The sequence below is a fragment of the Archocentrus centrarchus genome, chromosome 21, assembly GCF_007364275.1.
Source record: "Archocentrus centrarchus isolate MPI-CPG fArcCen1 chromosome 21, fArcCen1, whole genome shotgun sequence".
NCBI classification, from domain to species: domain Eukaryota; kingdom Metazoa; phylum Chordata; class Actinopteri; order Cichliformes; family Cichlidae; genus Archocentrus; species Archocentrus centrarchus.
The window spans coordinates 25,016,252-25,034,839 of NC_044366.1; the positions used below are offsets into that span (position 1 = coordinate 25,016,252).

Consider the following 18,588-nt stretch of genomic DNA (forward strand, 5'->3'; position numbering starts at 1 on the left):
TCCTGGGGTGATGTGCCTTGTGCTCAAATCTCACTTTCACTTTGTTTCCCTTATTTCCTTCCATTTGAAGCTCCGGGCAGTGTCTGTCTTCAAAGAGCAGACAGTTCATGTGAGGACCAGTTCATAGAGACAGTATATGTCTCAGTACACGTGCAATCCAAAGACACTTTCCCTGTAGTTTTCAAGCAGCTGCTCTTACTTTGTTGACTTGCTGTTTATTTCTGCTATTTTACCACGACTGTGGAGTAATGTGAACTGGACTTGGATACAAATCTTTCATCCGCTGGACTTTAACCTCGAGAACAGCACCAGCCAGCCGCTCTGTTTACCTCCCCATGTGCTGACAGTAGTCCAGGCCCGCCCCTCTCTATGCTGTGGCCAATCACACGGACTCGAGCTGCGCACACGACCTGCTCCTGAAGCCAATCAGTGCTCGCTCTTTGAGCGTCATCGGAAAACATGGCGGCGCACATTGTTAGAGCTGTGAAACAACTTTCCCGACAGTAAGTCCATTTATTTTCATATTGTCTCGACTGAAAATTATGATTTGGCCCGTTTGTCCTCCCATATAGCGCGCAGGTAGCAACTGCTGGTCAAATGCCAGTTGTTCTGTATGGGGTGGAGAAGCGACTGCGTTTGCAGTCGCATGTTTGTTCTTGCAACCTTAAATTTGCCAAAATAACGGAATGCACATTTGTTTTTGTAGCAACATAACTGTTATTTGTTGAATGACTTTAGTAATGTAATGTAAGGGTTTGTCACAAAATCTGCCTTGGGTGACAGTTTCCCAGCAAACCTGATGTGGGTGGATGGGGGTTTGGGGCGTCATATTCTGCCTCCTGAAAAATAAATCAATAAATAAATGGAGAAAAAGTTGCCTTCTTTTGGCTTCATCCAGTTTTAAGTAGTTACCCGGGCTTTGCTGTAGCTGCATTTCATTTTCTTTGCTGAAGTTTCTGTCCTATTCTGCATAAATTATGGTGACTCGCAATTTTCTCCATAGGCAGCAGAAGATGCTGACAGGTCAACCTTTGCTCTAAAGTCTGCAATGTTTGAGAGACATTTAACACAGTCCCATAATGAAAGCCTTCAATGCTTTCTTCTTAGACAGTGGATAAAAGACAAGTTTTAGAAAAGCATCCGTCCTGCAGAGCTCACTTTAGAAAGCTGGAGCCAGTCAAAATGCCGGACATCAGTTCTTATATGTAGGACAAGGTATAAAAATGCTGTGCAGTTCTGCATAATGTCAGATACTTGATTACCTCTGCCTCAAAAGGTAATCACTGCTGTGGAGTTCTTCACTATGCTGTGCTTGGGTGTTGAATAGAAGATGCATATTTATATGTAAAGCAGACCAAAACCACATAGTAATTGGAGGAAAAGTTCAATATCCTGACTGTTAAAGGAGCTCTGTGTAACCTCAGACAGTTATTAATAATACACAATGGAGCTAGTTGTCTAACATTAGTTTATCTGCTTGCTGTCACAGGCAAAATACTAGCTGAAGTCACATCAGTGTTGTTGTTGTTGTTTTTTTTATCCTTTGTGGCACCAGTTGTTTGTTGATGTTCATGATTAGTGGACTTCATTCATTCATTCATTCAAGTGTTGTTCACCGTTGTCGCTGAGAGTGGGAAAGAGGCACTGAGGCAAGGCACTTAGAAGCAATCGTAAGTGTTTCATCCTTTTTATTTTTATGAAAATCTTTATACTACAGTCACGCTTGGGAAAACAGTGGTTTAAGACTGCGGCACGACCAAAATTATTGCCACCATATGCAATGAACTTGCAATCTCATTGCCTTTGAAACAGCTACAAAGATGAGGACCGGGGTCAAGTTGGAAATTACGTACAAACTATTTGTGATAATACGGCAGTTAACTGTGATAAATCTGCTGAAACCACAAAACACTTGCCATCTGGTACAAATCTTTTGCTGTTTACCTACACAGAAATTGACATTAACTACTTACCGCCAGAACCTCCTCTATAGAAAGTGACATAGTTACTGCAGGACAGCAATTTAACTGCAAAGTGACATAGGCACTCAGCAACCTTGCTTTGATATAGGAATATAACCAGAATACAACCAGCTGAATTGAGTCCTTTATTGCAAAGAGATGTGTCACAGACGAGTTGTACTCAGTAAGTTTGCTGAGGGTGTTGCACGTTCAACTTCTGATGAAAAATTCAATGCATTGCACTATATATATATATATATATATATATATATATATATATATATATTAGTCCCCTTAGAATTATAAGGTTTTATCTGCAGTCTGGCCAGTTTAGAGATATTAAATAATAGAGCCTTATAATAATAGAACCTTATAATACCAAATTAAAGCTTGACTTTGCAGATAGAAACTTTTTGTTTTGTGAGTAAAATGGCCAAAGTTGTATATAATTGAAAAAAATCTCTTGCATATTGTTGATTTAGTGGTCAACGAATAAGAATGTGACAATAAGTCAATTTCGTCAAAAATGTCAAATAGAACCCTATAATTCTATAGGGATGATATATAAGTGCTTGCCATCCTATTTCACTCTAGTCTGAATGAGCTAACCTCAGCAAGGTGCAGCGCTGGGCGTTTGGGCACTGGCTGGAACCCTGTAATTGCTTTATTTCTGCAAATCAGATGAGAGAAGAGATGATAAATTAACAACTGTGTGCCAAGTGTAGAGTGAAAGCCTGAAGCTGTGCACCTAGCTTAGCATAAAGTGCAAAACCAGTGGGAAAAATTTGGCCTGACTCTTTCCATAATAGCCTTGCAAACTGGACTTTCATCCAGCTTCTAGCATTTCTGTATTTGCATTGTGCTGCTTTATAGAATTTTTCCAAAACCAATTTTTTTGGCTGTGATAAATGCAAACATGTTTAGACCTGATCTAAAACTAATGGTCAAATATAATAGCCTTGCAATAAACTGGACTTTCTTCCAGGGTCAACTCAATTTTTTTAGGAAAGGTAGTTTGAGTTGCTGCTGACTGGAGGTGTTTCAGATTTATAATCTAACCTCTAATTGAGTGCAGAAAATTAGTGCTGAATTGGTATTAGTAGTGGGAAAAGTGGTATCCAATGCATATGTACACATCCTTAAAAAAATTGCATATTCATAAAAATATCATGTTATATGCAACTGGTCAGTATCAATCAGAAAGGATGTGATGCGCATTGCTAAATATTACAACACAAATGATTTGATAAACTGCAGTCTGGGCTCATCACTGGTTACGCACTTGTTGGTACTGGATTTGACCCCTTTTTGCCTTCAGAACTGCCTTCATTCTTTGTGGCATAGATTCAAGAAGGTGCTGGAAACATTCCACAGAGATTTCGGTCCATATTAACATGATGGCGTCACACAGTTGCTGCAGATTTGTTGGCTGCACATCTGTGATGCATGTCTCCTATTCCACCACACCCCAAAGGTGCTGGATTGAGATCTGGTGACTATGGAGGCCATTTGAGTTAAGTGAACTCACTGTCATGTTCAAGAAATCAGTTTGAGGTTATTGAGCTTTGGGACAACATGTGAAGCAGCCATTGGAAGCAACATAGCCAGTAATACTCAGGTAGGCTATGGCGTTTAAACAATGCTTTTTTGGTACCAAAGTGAACCAAAAAAATATTCCCCACATTATTACACCACCAGCAGCAGTCTGAACTATTGATACAAGGCACAGTGGATCCATGCTTTCATGTTGTTTATGCCAAATCTGACCTTACCTACGAGCAATGTTTTTCCAATCTTCCAATCTTCACTAAAGACACAAAGTAAACTGCGAGGGGGAAACTGTGGAGACGTTCTTTGCAACAAACCTAACGAGACACTTAAACATGGTCATTTTAAAGAAGCTAACAAAGGCAAAGTGGCTAAAGAAAAAGCTAGCTCAGAGCCAGTCACAAGTCAGCAGCCTCGGTATGAGCAAAGGATCAAAGCAGTTATGAGGAAAATTATGAAGATGAGTGTAAAAGAGAAAAGGGTCAATGTCCTGTTATCTGCTGAAGCTATAAACATACTAGAAAAGGATGAAAGTACCTGACATTTGTTTTGTTGCACAAATCCACTGTACCTGCTTTTGTTTGGTAAGGTAAAATATGTCAGGTAAAGGGTGGCGGTCAGCAACTCATTTTCAATTCATTATATGTACCTCTTAATTATATGTACCTCTTTTGAGGAGCATTGCACTTTATTTTCAGTTGTTCCCTTAATGCAGTTTGGGGGAAATCATCAAGTTTAAGAATCTCTTTAAATAATATGTTGCATTGAAGAAAAGTTTTTGTTTGTATATGCCATCAGCTATAGCTCTTAGAAAGAAAATAGGAATCTACAAAATCACACTTAGAGAAAAATCTGAATTTGGAATCAGCCAAGAAAATTGCGATCAGTGGTTCTCCACTCTGGGATCAACAAGGAATTTTCATTAGGAGACCTGCTGCACACTGAATATTTTCTCTTTTTCGCACCATTCTCTGTAAACCCTAGAGATGATTGTGTGGGAAAATCCCAATAGATCAGCAGTTTCTGAAATATCTAGGCCAGTCCTTGTAGCACCAACAACCATGTCATGTTCAGACTCACCTAAATCACTTTTTGTCCCCATTCTGATGCTCAGCTTGAACTTCAGCCGAGCATCAGAAACTTGACCACGTCTACATGCCTAAAATGACATGTGATCGGCCGATTAGATATTTGTACTAACAAGTGGATGAATGAGTGTACTTAATAAAGTGGGTGGTGGGTATACCTGAAGAGTAAGCATAGCACAGAGTTAAAGAGATTTGATAATAGAGCAGGAAATGACAACAACCAGCTTTGCCCCAAATGCTGGTGATGCAAGAGTCAGTAAAATACAGTCAGTCAAAAGTTTTGACCCCGTGCTCAAACAGACCTGCCCTCATTAAATGAAATTATTTGCTCCAATTATCTTTTTTTTCTCACGCGTGCCTTTTCACATTAATATAATCCCATAGTAAAATAACAAGTGCATACCCAGGTCATTGCTGCTGATGACCAGCCATATATTCAAAACTACTTTCATAATGACTTTGTGTTTTTAATCATATTTCTCTATTTTACACAATTTTCAGTTGTTAATTTAACAGCTGAAATACCTGGCATATTAAAGTATGTCATCATATTAAAGCAGAAATCTTAAAGCAAGATTGGAATTTACATTAGCATGCTTACGTTCTTACAGAGACAATGCTCTTGTTAAGCAGGTATATGTTTGTTTGTTTTTTTAGCTTCTTAATATCGTCTATTAGCATGCTGTCATTAACAAATTAACAGGAAGCAAAAACCAGTTAAGTCTAATGGCTACGCCTTTATGGGTATGCAATTGGTATTCATTATATTAAACTGTACAGCATTCAAGCCCAAATAGCTTTTTTTTTACTGAATACTAATAGAGTCTCTGTGTGGCACTACAAAATATCAGACTTGCAGTCTTATGGCACAACAGGATGATGTCTCAAGTCACTACAGACCATAAATGTCTTTGCATACATGTATCAGGTAATAATTTGGCTGATGGCCAGTATGGGTGTTTCTTTTTTTGTTTGTTTGTTTTTGCTGATTTATTTATTTTTTTTATTTCCCCTTTTGTTCTTCTTTTAACACTAAACCAGTGCAAATTTGACACAATATTTGAATATTGGTCACTTACATAGGTAAATGTCATTATTTGCTTGTATGCCGATATTCATCAACAAGGCTGATATCGATATTTGGCCAGTGCATCGCTAATTCATGGGAATCAGTTCAGTAATTTTTGAGATATTTCATTCTTGGCTAAAGTGACCTTTCCACTTTATCATACATATAGCCACAATAGGGACTAGGAATAGTCATGATTTACAAATATTCAAATAATCCTTAAGTTATATATATTAAAAAAAAAAAAACAGTCTATGTGACTGTTTTTATCATAAATAAATATTTTGCACATTATTAGAGATGCCTAACAGTCTCTAATCTGCTGCTAGTGGCAGTAGGGTGCTTTAATGCACCTACTAGCAGTTTTTTCACCATTATTAAACAAGAAAAATAGAAGAACATGCTGCTAATTATCAGGTGTCTGAGCATGGCACTGAGATTAGATGCGACTGTACAAACAGGAGAACTCCCTCAAACAATAAATGAAAATGAGGTCCTGTGTAAACTCTGCCAGGTGTGTACTGTACACACTATATTCTACTGTATAGTAGAATGGTGTAGAATAGTTGAATATTTCCCACTGAAAAATTCTGTTTAAAGATTTTTCAGCTAACAAGTGAACTGGGAATCCCTCAGAATAATGGATTAAATTTTTTGTTCAATGCATTAAAAATTTATTTTATTTTATTTTTTCAAATTTGTTATTTATCCCCACTAAAGAAAAAGGTGAAGTATGAATGAAATAGTGGCCTAAAAACCAAAGTATGAACAGAACCAAACATTGGTTTTGGAAAACTGGTAGACTCCTTGTAGTAAATAAAAATGATATGTTAAATTTAATGCAACAAGAAAAATCTATACTGTCTTCCAATCTGCGCTTTTGATTTCAACCATTATTATTCTTTTCTATGAATCCTATAACCTTATAAAATTATGGGAACACCGCTACTACACTTGTGTTTTTGTTAGACAGCGTCATGAGATTCAGTGACAGGTGGTTAGCAGTCAGAGTTGCTACCTTTGTAAATTGTCACGCATGCCTCTTATATAGTGAAACTTTTCAAACAGTTTGAATGTTTTTCACAAAAAACTTTAGTGGGTTTACTATTCTATTAATGTGTCTGTTCAGGTCAACAACATTGTGACATGTGGCTCTAATTCGGGGCATATGAATTTCCAGAGGCACAAAGCTGATGATCCTGCCACATTAGAGTGTGAAGTGACTGTCACGCCAGTCTGGTGTGTGTGCCTGTCTTTTTTTTTGCTTGTGGGGATAGCATAAAAAAGTTGGAAAGAAAATAGTTTCTTTCAATCTTATCTAATATTAACTTAGCATGTTGTGTTTTAGTACCGCATTAATAAGAGAACCTTATTATTAGTAGCAGTTTTTGAAATTGTTTTTCTGGTCTGTGCTGCTATGAGCTGGCCAGAGCACAAGCATATAAAAAAGTCCACATTGTTTTAAAAGGATTCATAATGAATTTGCAGTGGTGTTTCTGCGAAGCAGCACCTGAATGGTTAAATGCAGCCCTCTCAGATGGCTGGAGCTAGGAGAGGAATGTGTGTGCTCGTTTTATGGACAGCCTAGAGCCCTCGCCCTGGCATTGGCGGCAGACTGCTCTTTGTCACAAACACCCTTGTGTCAAAGATGCAACAGCATCCTGGAGGAAGCATTGATTGCTGCTATGAAGTCGACAAGTGATGAAAGTAGCCTAGAGGTTGTCAATTAAGAGAGCCAAGGCCTGGACCTTATAAGTTAATGGGCAGTTTCCCCTCTCAGGGCCTGCTAGGGCTTTATAGCACAGCTTATAAAAACCCTAAGTGTAATGCACCCCTATAACGTTTTCAATTAAGAGAAAGGGCATAAAGCAGCGCAGACACTTGGCAGTCATGCTAGAATGTTTATAAAGTGGCATTTGGCATAAATTGTGAGGGGGATTTTCAATTGCCCCAGTTGTTTTAAGCAGCAGCTACTGTGTGGAATTTTATTTTGATGGCACTTCATGCTGACTGGAGGCATTACAGACTTCCTGTTGTCTTCCCATTACCAGTTCTTCTAGCTTGGTCATACGGATGCACAGCCGGGAGTTTAAAAGCTCTGTATTCCAAGTTATAAAAGAGATTAGAAACATGGCATAATTTTAATATACATGTATAATATTATAATGTCTTAATTGTAGCACAAAGTGCCATTCAGTCTGAATGCATTAGTAATTTCGCACTAAATTGGCTAATTTCATTTCAGAGCTATATAATGCCACAGGAATTTTCATGCAATGCAATTAAAGAAAATAAAAAAACAACATTTTATTAATTGAAAACACAATTAGCAGTCGCACACCACGAAACCTCTTATTTGTAATGCGCTTAGAAATACACAGTTCTATACAATAATTCTAAATGCTTACCGAAAATCCCTTCACTCATCTGGTGTCCTCTGTGGCTCAGCTTTCTCTGGCTTCCGGTAGGAAAATAAATGAGTGTTAAATAAACAGCAGAGTGTTGACACTTCATATCCTCATTGATTGGTGGTGGTGGAAGCCAAGCTTGAGGTGTGTGGCCATAATCCAATCAAGCAAGAAAACAACCGTGGGGATGGGAGCATGAGCAGGTTGGTCAAGTAACCTCAAACTCTGCCTTTTTGGATCCGTTTAATGATTCGATTTAATGGGTTTGTCATTATGTTGACGTATTATTGCCCATGGCTTTATAGTTTTGAAACACTTATTGGATGCTTCTTTTTTTTTTTAAATCTGTAAACTATTTTTCACGTTTCATGTTATCTATCAGGTGGGCTAGTGTTTTATCAAACTGAATTATACAACAACCCCAAAATGCAGGATGTAGTTCAAGTATACAACATTACTCACTGTCAAATAGTGTTTTTTATTTTATTTTATTTGAATTTGAATTTTTTTTCACTTTGGCCTCAGAATCAATAAATCGCTCTATTACCTGTTATTGACCCAGCTAAGCTTGCCTTTGAAATCCGTTACAGAGCATTAACACATGTTGCTGTGTGAAAACAAAGCTCTGACGACTGGCGTGGGAACCAGCTGAGTAAACAGGGACGAGGGAGAAGGGCTGTCAGAGAAGAGAGGCCTACACTTGTCCCATAACTGACCAAGGTGGAGCCATACGGCCAACAGATGGATATGTTAACCTGTATCTTCATAGGGGGGCAAAAAAAAAAAAAAAAAAGGTCTACAATCAAAACAAGTATCTCTGCTCCAGCACTAAAGCCTTTGATCAGTGGCACATCTTCGGCTTCAGAGTAGGACTTCTTATGACCCCAGTGTGCACGTGGAATAGCATCTGTATAAACACGGCCGGGGAGGAATGTGTGAACAATGCAACAAAAGAATTTTGTTCTGGAAACATGTGGTGAACCTGGGTAGCGAGTGGTTTATGTGGTTAAGAATTTGAGCGTGGTGGTCGGATTGAATGAGAAGCTGGGGAAATATTCTGTTATTAATGATAACACAAGGGGGAAACTTGTGTTTTTGCTTTTTAGAGATGTGAGCCAATTCAAATGCTGTGATGAAAAGTATAACACAGGTATTTTTGTTATAAACTCTGAAAATGGATATAATACATGCGTTGTAGTGCTTATAGGTTTCAGTGGCATAGCTGAAGCTATTGATCTTCAGTCTATTGATAAATCGTGATTGTAATCTGTTTGGTTGATGAATAGCCAAATTCCATCCATCCATTCATTCATTCATTCATTCATTCATTCATTCATTCGCTATTTCTGTTTAGCCCATGTACCATTAATTGGGTAGCAGTCAAAGTTGTGTGTGGGCAGGATATTGCTTCCAGGTTTTAAGTCAGCTCCTCTGTCAAAAAGCCAGAGTTTTTTTTTTTTGGGGGGGGGGGGGGGGGGGGCTGTTAAATGCATAGAGATTGGGATTCACTTAACAACTCAGAAACCTGTAGGAGTAGATTTGTGTCACTGGGGTTCAGCGGTTATTAACAGGGAATGATGTATCTTGTCTCATCACCTTTTCCTCTCCCATGGTCATGTTTAGGTGTTCTCACGGCACCAAGGTTGGCTCATTGCCATGGTGATGGTCGGCTAGTTTCAGGGCGATGAGGTGTAATTTACCCAGCATTTCCTGTCTGATACACAGCAAACTAATGAGTAAGAGGCCTGCTTTTATAGCAAAGTGTTGCTAACTGGGCACAGCGGGGAGGGACTGAGTGTGTGTGGTGTATGTGTTTGTGCTGGTCCCTGTACTGTTCTGCTTTATGGAGCTTATGTTTGTGTATATACACCTATATGTGAAAGTATCTGTAGTGGGTCAGTGTTGTGGCCACATGGCTGCAGTTCTTTGATTGACCCCTCGGTGTCAGTGTTGACAGTGTGTCTTATGATAAAAGTCTTTTTAGAGAAGCTTCTGAGTTTTGCTCTGTTAGCAAGATAAGCTTTATCTCATGAATTTCCCTCATTAAGTAGTCCCACACTGTCACTAAGTGATTGTCCAGCAAACATGATTTGGAATATTAACAACTATATCTCAAGATAAGCTTGTGCCATTAAGAAGAGGCCTTTTTCCTCCTGTGAAAAGTATCTTAGTACCAAGCAACAAATAACAACAATATTAGTGGTGAAACAGTGACGCTGAAATTAAACTGACTACCTACGTTGCCCTTGTGTATTTGTGTGTGCTGTATGAATGTAAAACTACAGAAGACAGACAATGATGTTACTTTAGACGGTTCTTGAGGAGACCTATTAACAATTACTGAAAAACTGCATTATATCTAACTAGAGTTTGCTCATTGCTTTGTATACCTGTAACAACTAGTCAAGCAGCAGTTTGTGGCACTATGACATTGAATGTTGGCTGTAAGTGTGGTCTTGCAAAGTGTTATGATCTCACTGTGAAATAAACACACACACACACACACACACACACACACACACACACACACACACACACACACACACACACACACACACACACACACACACACACACACAGGGTAGCAGTTAATATTACTGAGTTTGTAAGTATGTTTGTAAGATCACAGTAAACTTTGCTTTGACCACAGAATTTGAATTTGTTCATCCTTCAGTTTGAAAGAAGATGAAGTTCAGTCAGCGATTCCTGAGTGCATTCACAAGAATGGGACAGAGCTGAGGACACAGTGACCATCAGAATCAAATCAGTTCCTCCTTTAGTCCAAGTGACTGTTTATGTCACACACTAGAAAGCTACAAGTTTAATAACACTCAAAGCCTTCTGGTAGAAAAAGATATTTTTCTTTCTGAATATGAAATAAACAAAAGAAAAAAAATCTGATTATTTGGGTGGGAAGCAAAGAGTTAGCCGACTTTTTTTTTTTTTTTTTTTTTGTTTGGTATTTTGCAGAATTTCAAACTTGGAAATTTGGTTTTATAACTTCTCATCAAATCCCTGGCACCAGCATTGGTTGCAGACAGGCAGCCTCCTGTTAGCACTACACTTCATTAGAACCAGGTTTCAGTGGTACCACACACGCTCAAACAGCAGGGCCATCTCCCCAGCATCAAAGGATATTTTATACAAAGGCTTGTCTCTGTGTCTGTCTTCCCATCACTGTCTGCTAATGATGCATGCTGCACACATTTAAACATTGATACTTTCCTTTGCCTATCACCTATGTACACACTCAAACTCTTAACGCCAGATTTCAGTACTCTTTCTCTCTTTTTTGGCTCTCTTTTTCTCTCTCGTTGTCTTTCTCTCGCTTTCTTTCTCCCCCTCTGCCTTTCGTGGTGTTTGTTTGGCTGCTGGGTTTTGTTTGTTTATTGTTTCCAGATGGCAGACGCAGACTTCATTTGTGTGGCTTTCAAGTTCCCAGAGAGCTTTTTACTGCCTTGGCTCAAGCGCTTATCCTGTTTCCTCTAGCCAGGCTTTATGATGGGCCCTTTTATATGTAGCAACTGGAAACAACTGTCACTACCAGTCTACATCGTTGGAGAAGAGGAGAAAGCCCAGAGAAAGTGTCTTTCTTATCACCTGAACAGCTTCGTTATCAGGCGAACGATGGATCTGCAGATTAGGACGATGTTTTGTCTTTTTTGCTAAGAGGGTTACATTTACTGGCTTCATAAAATTAGAAAGAATATACTTGATTGTGTTAGGATACAGTGCAAAATGAGAGTAAGGCAGCATGCTTATAATAGTGATGAAGCTGGTAGTGTTTTTTTTTTTTGTTGTTTTTTTTCCTTTTTCCAGGACCTCGCTCAGTCTAGTCTGGGCATCATTAAGCGCTGTGACATCACTTATTTACAGGAACCCAGGAGGGCAACTTGCCCAGTAAATGTGGGGGAGGACCAGTGCATGTCTTTACTCATCGGATGCGGTTTTAAGACGAGGCAGTAATCAAAGCTCTCAGCTATATAAAACCCACCCCTTCTCCTTAAGGAGGCCTTTTCTTCTGGCTGCTGCTGAATGGGTGATTACCTTGGCATACCAACCTGCCTAATCCCATTTCTAGCAGTGATTTAACAAAGTATAAATGGACCGAGCATTGTGTTTACTCACCTACCCCACAAAAAGCTGTATCTGAAAGGAAATATAAAACTGTTTGGCTTAGTATTTTTTGGGATATGATCAAGAAAGTTGGCCAAGCAGTCATATTTCCTGAAATAAAAGCCATTACTTGGCAGATTCTGGGAAGCCAGCTGTTTCGTCGTTCCGTTCTTCGCCCACCGAAAGTCATAGCATGCATCTCTGATGATGTAATCATTAATCACAGGATAAATCCTCCGTTTGTTTACGATCAGCGAGGTGCACGGTGAGTGCCGAGGTAGAAGCACCACTGACATATACTGCAGGTTGCAAATGGCAGCGCAGTCATTTCACTGACCCACTTGTGACCCTGCACAAGGGGATCCGAGCTGAAGTGTGAGGGGATCCGACTTTAATGTTCACATAATCAGTGGTGTTTGTTTTTTACCACCACTGAGCGCCTGGCTGGCCAGCTAATCTCATCAGGGTTTGGGCTGTGGTGCTGGGGTGAGGGAGAGGACAGCCTAGCATGACCCATATCTGTGTGCCAGGAAGGCTACAACGCTCTGGATCTACTGTGCTGTACCATCAGAGCTTACTACAAGACCCTTTTGCCAGAGTGTTTACTACTGAACTGTCTGGCTCATCAAGATCATGCCTGTACTAATGCCCTCTAAGGACACAGACACTCTCACATAGGGTATGCTTTACATCACGCCAGACACCTTACAGTTAGCACATGCTCGTGTTGTGGAGCAATAATAAACATTGCTGGAGCCTATCGCAGCATATTATCAAAAATATCTGGACTACTGTGAATGGAATCTACTCAGAAGGAAACAAACTGATGGATAAAGTGATGCTTTTTTGCATCAGGAAATAATCTGACAAACAGATGTAAAGATAGTACCGGTTTCAATCAAAAGTAAGCTATCTGAAGTTATTTAATTAATTTATTTATTAATGTTTTTCATTTGTTAGCATGATTATTTAAAAGGTTTATGTTATGGACAGAGTTTTCTGTGAAAAATTTTACCAGAATAATGTACGCAGTCATGAACTACTTTTTTTTTTAGTTTTCTGGTTCATTCTGAAAACCATGTGCGTGGTTACTTAAAGTTAAACAGCTCTTTAGAAAGCCTTATTGCATGTTCTCATCTGTTTAGCCTTTGGCTGTCTATAAAAATGCTTTCTCTCTAAATGTCTGACCTACTTGCACGCAGCTTTTTATCATTTTAGTTGTGGTTTTAACTGTTTTCCATATGCTGACATTTGATTACATAACAGGTGAGACCAAGTTTACAGTGACATCATTTGAATACCCTTTATGCAAAGAAGCCCAGGTTAATGGCATCCTCTTAAAATCCACCAGGTCACTGACAACCCATAGAGGACTGGGCTTAAGGGTAGGGTTTTGTTAGGAAAGTCCAAGAATTTTTGGAACACCCAAATACAAAATCTCTGTAGCCTACACAGGTCACCACTTGGTGAATGTCATGTTACAGAACATAAAAAAATGTAGGCTTTTCAAAGACTGCTGAAGTTTAGCTAATAAATGGGCGTCTTGTGGTACACTGCTCTTGTCATCGACGTCATGTTCTAGCAGATGAATTTTGAAGTACCAACACTGTCCCTCTCCTTTCATTTAAGAGAATAAAGACATTTCTTCTTGATCTTTTGTTCTTGATGATACAAATGAGTGGCACTCGCTCTTTCATGTTGGAATATGGTGGCTTTTTTGGATCTGTCCTTTTAAAAATAGCATGTAACAGTTTTACTGTTTAGCTATACAATTCCAGTTTTATACCCAACTTAATATCATTACAAAAGACTAGAATTACTATAATTTTAGCAGATTATATTAAAGTATGCCTGTGCTCCTCTTTTACACTGTGTCACACACACATGGCTGTTTTAGTCAACTGACACCACATCACTTTTCTGCACCCGTGAGAGGTCAGAAACCTGCTTGGTCCTCTCCCTCAGTGCACCATCCAACCACAACATACACACATACACACTCCCACATGTGCGTGCACACACACAGGAAACAAATCAGCAGCTGGCTGTTTGATGGTCTAATTTAAACCAGTAGTTATTTTTGAGTCACTTGAGTCCTCTGACATCTCTGAAAATGTGTGTATTGACACAAGGGAATAATAAAGGTAGTTCCTTTATGCAAGGCATGGATAGTTTTCCTGTTTTGATTTTAAGACATATTTCTAAATATTTAGTTTTCCATTTTATTACAAGGCTAGCTATTGATTTAGATGCCAGAAATAGCAGCACCACCCCTTTTGTGAGTACCATTTCATCCATACTTCACATTTACTAATGTTTCATCTGCCTCGCTCGGCTCCAAGTACACAGCTATTATCAATTCACATCAAAACCAAGCGTACCACAGTGATTAAAAACACGAGAATATCTGCGCACCCATCCATGCCAGCTTACTATATCATCTTATGGTGAGACACTTGGATTCAAAAGTAATATTTGTATCAGCCTGTAGTGAGGAAAACTGCACAGTGAAGCATCAGCATCATCCAGCTTTGTACAGGCTGGATTATGCTTCAGTTTACAATAATTAATGCAGAATACTCAGACATCCATCTGAGAACACGTGTTCAGATCAAACAAACCATTTAAGCGAGTTAAAATTCTCACCCAGGCCTAATTATCACCTAATAGCTGATGTGACAACAAACGAGTAATTATCTCTTCTGCTTCTGTTAGTCTAACCCAGAAATGGAGGTACCTCTGTATATGGTAATAAAGTGGTTAATGTGTATGAAATTCAATCCTGGGTGCTAAATGCCTTAAACAGATTTTAGCATAACTCTGCCTCAACCTCACAGTTTCAATTTAGGTCTTCTTGTTGTCCCTCTTTGTATATGTTTGTGTGTGTGTGTGTGTGTGTTTTTTACAGACAGCTTCTCTTCTACTCAATAGTCCATTAGTTATTTATCAGGCACTAACCACATTCCTGCAGTAAGCTTTTATTTTCTGTATATATATGCATATTTATCCACAGTATATTGCAACTTGGTCATCTGTTTTGCCAGTGACTGGCCACCAGAACTTATTATTACCAGTTAATGAAATCCTTGATGTGTAATGTTAAGGGCTTGAATGCAGACTTGCACACACAGACACACAAACGCAAGCAGCATGGTATATTAGCTTAGCTTTGAAGCTCATGGATTGACAAAGAGACTCCCTTCTATCAAAGGATTACAAACTCCAGTGGGGGGGAAAAAAGTGATGCACAAAAGGTGGCCTATGTTCTGTTTGTGTTTGTTTGAAATAATGTCTGTTATGAATTTGTAGTTTGTGTATCTATTTCTGATCCAAATGTACCACATGATGCCTCCTAAACAGAGTTTAGCAGTTTAAGCTCTGGTTACAAAAGGACTGTTTGCTGTTGGGCTGTATTTTGCATGAATGGCGGATGATGCACTGCATTAAATCGCAGTATAGGCCAGACCACAAGCAAATTGCCATGCCTTTTAGTCCCATCTTCGCTGATGCGGTACTTCCTCAGGCTTTTGTCTTCAGTTTGGGGCACAGCTGTCAGGCTAGGTGCTATCCACGCTCCCCTCCCAAAAACCTCAGTCCACGCGCCACTGCACCCCAAACACTAAATAGGAGCATTAGACACACCATGTTAAGGGCTGCTGGTGTTTGAGCTGTGGCTTTGGGTGCTTGTCTTGTCCCACGGCCAGAGACATGTGCATTATCACACAGGCACACTCACAGCTGAACACCACACTGCAAAAGTTATCCTTTGCTCCCTACCCCTCTGTAAGATAATAGATTGATTCAATTGTATTAAATGTCCATTGTCCTATTGCTGACTTCTGTTGTGTCTGTGTGTTGGCCATTGACTGCTCTCTACTCCTTTACTTTTGCCCGCCCAGCTACGGATCTGCACTGTGAAAACAGCCACAAGGCCTATCTAGAATGTGTAGTGTTGCAGATTTTGATTATGCACCACTGGCATCACACCTCAGCAGGATATATCCAAACATGAAAATTAATTCACAGCTAAATGCTACTATATGCAGTCCGAGAGGGGGGGGTGAACGGGGAAATCAAACACAGGTTTACACAAGTGAACAGCTCCAGCATTAAGAAGGAGAGCCTAAAGGCAGGCAGAGAAGGCAGTGTTCATTAATGTGCAAAGCAAATGAAACCTTACCCCCCTCACCCGTCACCACGCAAACACACGCATGCAAACACAGATACTCACAAGTGCGATGGTCCTTTCAGCAGAGGGAGGAGTTGTTTGATTGTAGGGAATTCCAGCTTGTGTAGAACACTGACCTAAATAAAACAAATGTAAAATACTCCTCCAGCTGCTTAAAAACTGAGTTAATGAAGAAGAAGAATAAAATCAGCATAATGAGCTGAAATTGTAAACAGAGTCTCACTCACAGGAGAGCAGCATTGATCAGTGTAAAATGAAAAAGTTTGGAGAGGCTGCTTCTTGCTGTGTTTATATTACAAACTTGGTACCTTAAACTTGGCTCAGCACCGACAGATTTTTAACACCAAGCTGCTTTAGCTCATAACATTTGTTTAAGTCACATCACTCTCTCACATTAATGCATTTTATTTGGCTGAAGGTATACTATCAGAATGCTTTTAATTTAAGCTGCGGCTATAACTTCCATTTGGACTGTCTGTTATGAACTTAAGCATGAAAGTACTTGTGCATGACTTTGTCTCAGAGCAATGCAAATGGAATCACCCCCTGATGGTTTGGAATGCACCCAGCTGGCCTTTAAAAGGTGATAATTGGAAAATACAGGATGAAGCCACAGTCAAAGTAGGGACCTTGTGTTAGACTGGGTTGGCCATTGCAGGGATGGAGGAGAAAGGAACAAAAGAGATGTACAAGGAAATATGAACAGGAAGAATCAGATACATTCATTTGCCTTTATTCTTTGGATTGAGATACCAAACTGCAGAACTATATTTGCTATAGAGTTGACAACAACACACCAGTGTTATCTAATAGTACATTATTGAAGTGAATGCTCTGTTTCACAACAAGGAAATCTGCACTGACATGTCACTGATATTTGTTATTATGCTAAAATGCTATTTTCTGAAACAAACAATATAACCTGTGGCCTACTTACTAAAATTGTCAAATTGTCACATTTCACAGATGTGATCTAGAAGACTGATGACAAAAGACGCTGAATGACATTGTATTAGTGCAGTTTACTGAGCTTCACAGAAGCTAGTGAAACCCAGGCAAGCTAAAATTTCAGGCTTGCCACCACATCTCTCAGGTGCAAACACCAGTACCACAATGGTGGAAATATTTTGCAGTGTTTTATAAAAACAACAACAACAAAAAAAAAATACATGTATTACCTTTAGAAATTTTAAATTAATGTGCCATCACATGTAAGTATATTTATCAGGAAATAAACAGAGGGACATTTATTTTACTGCAACACATGAAATCTCTGTCTGTCTGTCAGTCAATGAATTCCTCCCACACAATCAGGATTTGAGCAGCCAAGCTTGTCACACAGGTACATCTTAAGCTGCGTACACAGTGGAAGCGATTTGCTCAGCGCACATCGTTTTGAAGCTGACGGCTGGTCGCTTGCAAACATTCCAGGCTCCAGTTGTCTAGAAGACCGTCTGGTAGGTAGGCTACCAGGTTATGTCAATCAATGATATCCTTCACTCTCATTGGTACGCACATGCCTGGAAGTTGAGAAAAGGTTGTCTTGGGTCCTGCCCACTTCCCATCACCAGGCAGTAATGGTCTCTTTTGACCACGTTGCTTTAGGCCTCTGAAGGTGGACTGAATCACATATTTTGGTGTCATGACCCTGCCCAGCAACCATTGACCAATATAATGTTTTTGCACCTACAATAACTTCTAAAAGTATATCATTTTAATATCAAAAATATAATTTATATCCACAAAACTTGACTTATGAATTATATGTAATGACATCATGTTGCCTTGCAGTCACATAATGGATTAAAATGACAGACTAAACAATACTGTAGTGTGGGCATGTACTAGTAAGAGTTAAAGTGAAACTGATAATATGCATAGATCCAGCCTGATCTCACTAGAAAATGAGAAAAATGGTTTATAGTTTTAAGTGGCTTAAATAGCCTGCATTTACACCGATATCCTCTTTCACTCATGAATAATTTCAGGCTATGTAAAATCTTCACTTCCGGTGCTTTAGATAGGATGCACCTGCCATCTTGGTAACCAAAAAAACAAAAATGGAGGAGAAACTTGTTGCAGATGGGAGAAATTTGCCTTTCTGGCAGAAAAGTTTTCTCATATGGTAAAAGTTGTGAAACCCAGAACCATGGTATTTTCCTAAACCTAACCCAGTAAAGCATACAATGACAGAAAATGAGAAACAAAA

The 18,588-nt window shown here is 39.2% G+C and overlaps 1 protein-coding gene across 1 annotated transcript in view; it reads left to right on the top strand.

Moving 5' to 3' along the window:
* Window positions 1-451: 451 nt before the first annotated feature.
* Window positions 452-18,588, top strand: part of clybl (citrate lyase beta like) — a 66,284-nt gene continuing 48,147 nt past the window's right edge. The window contains 1 exon segment of the mRNA XM_030758347.1: window positions 452-503. Coding sequence (XP_030614207.1) covers window positions 460-503 — 44 coding nt within the window. The 5' untranslated portion in view covers window positions 452-459.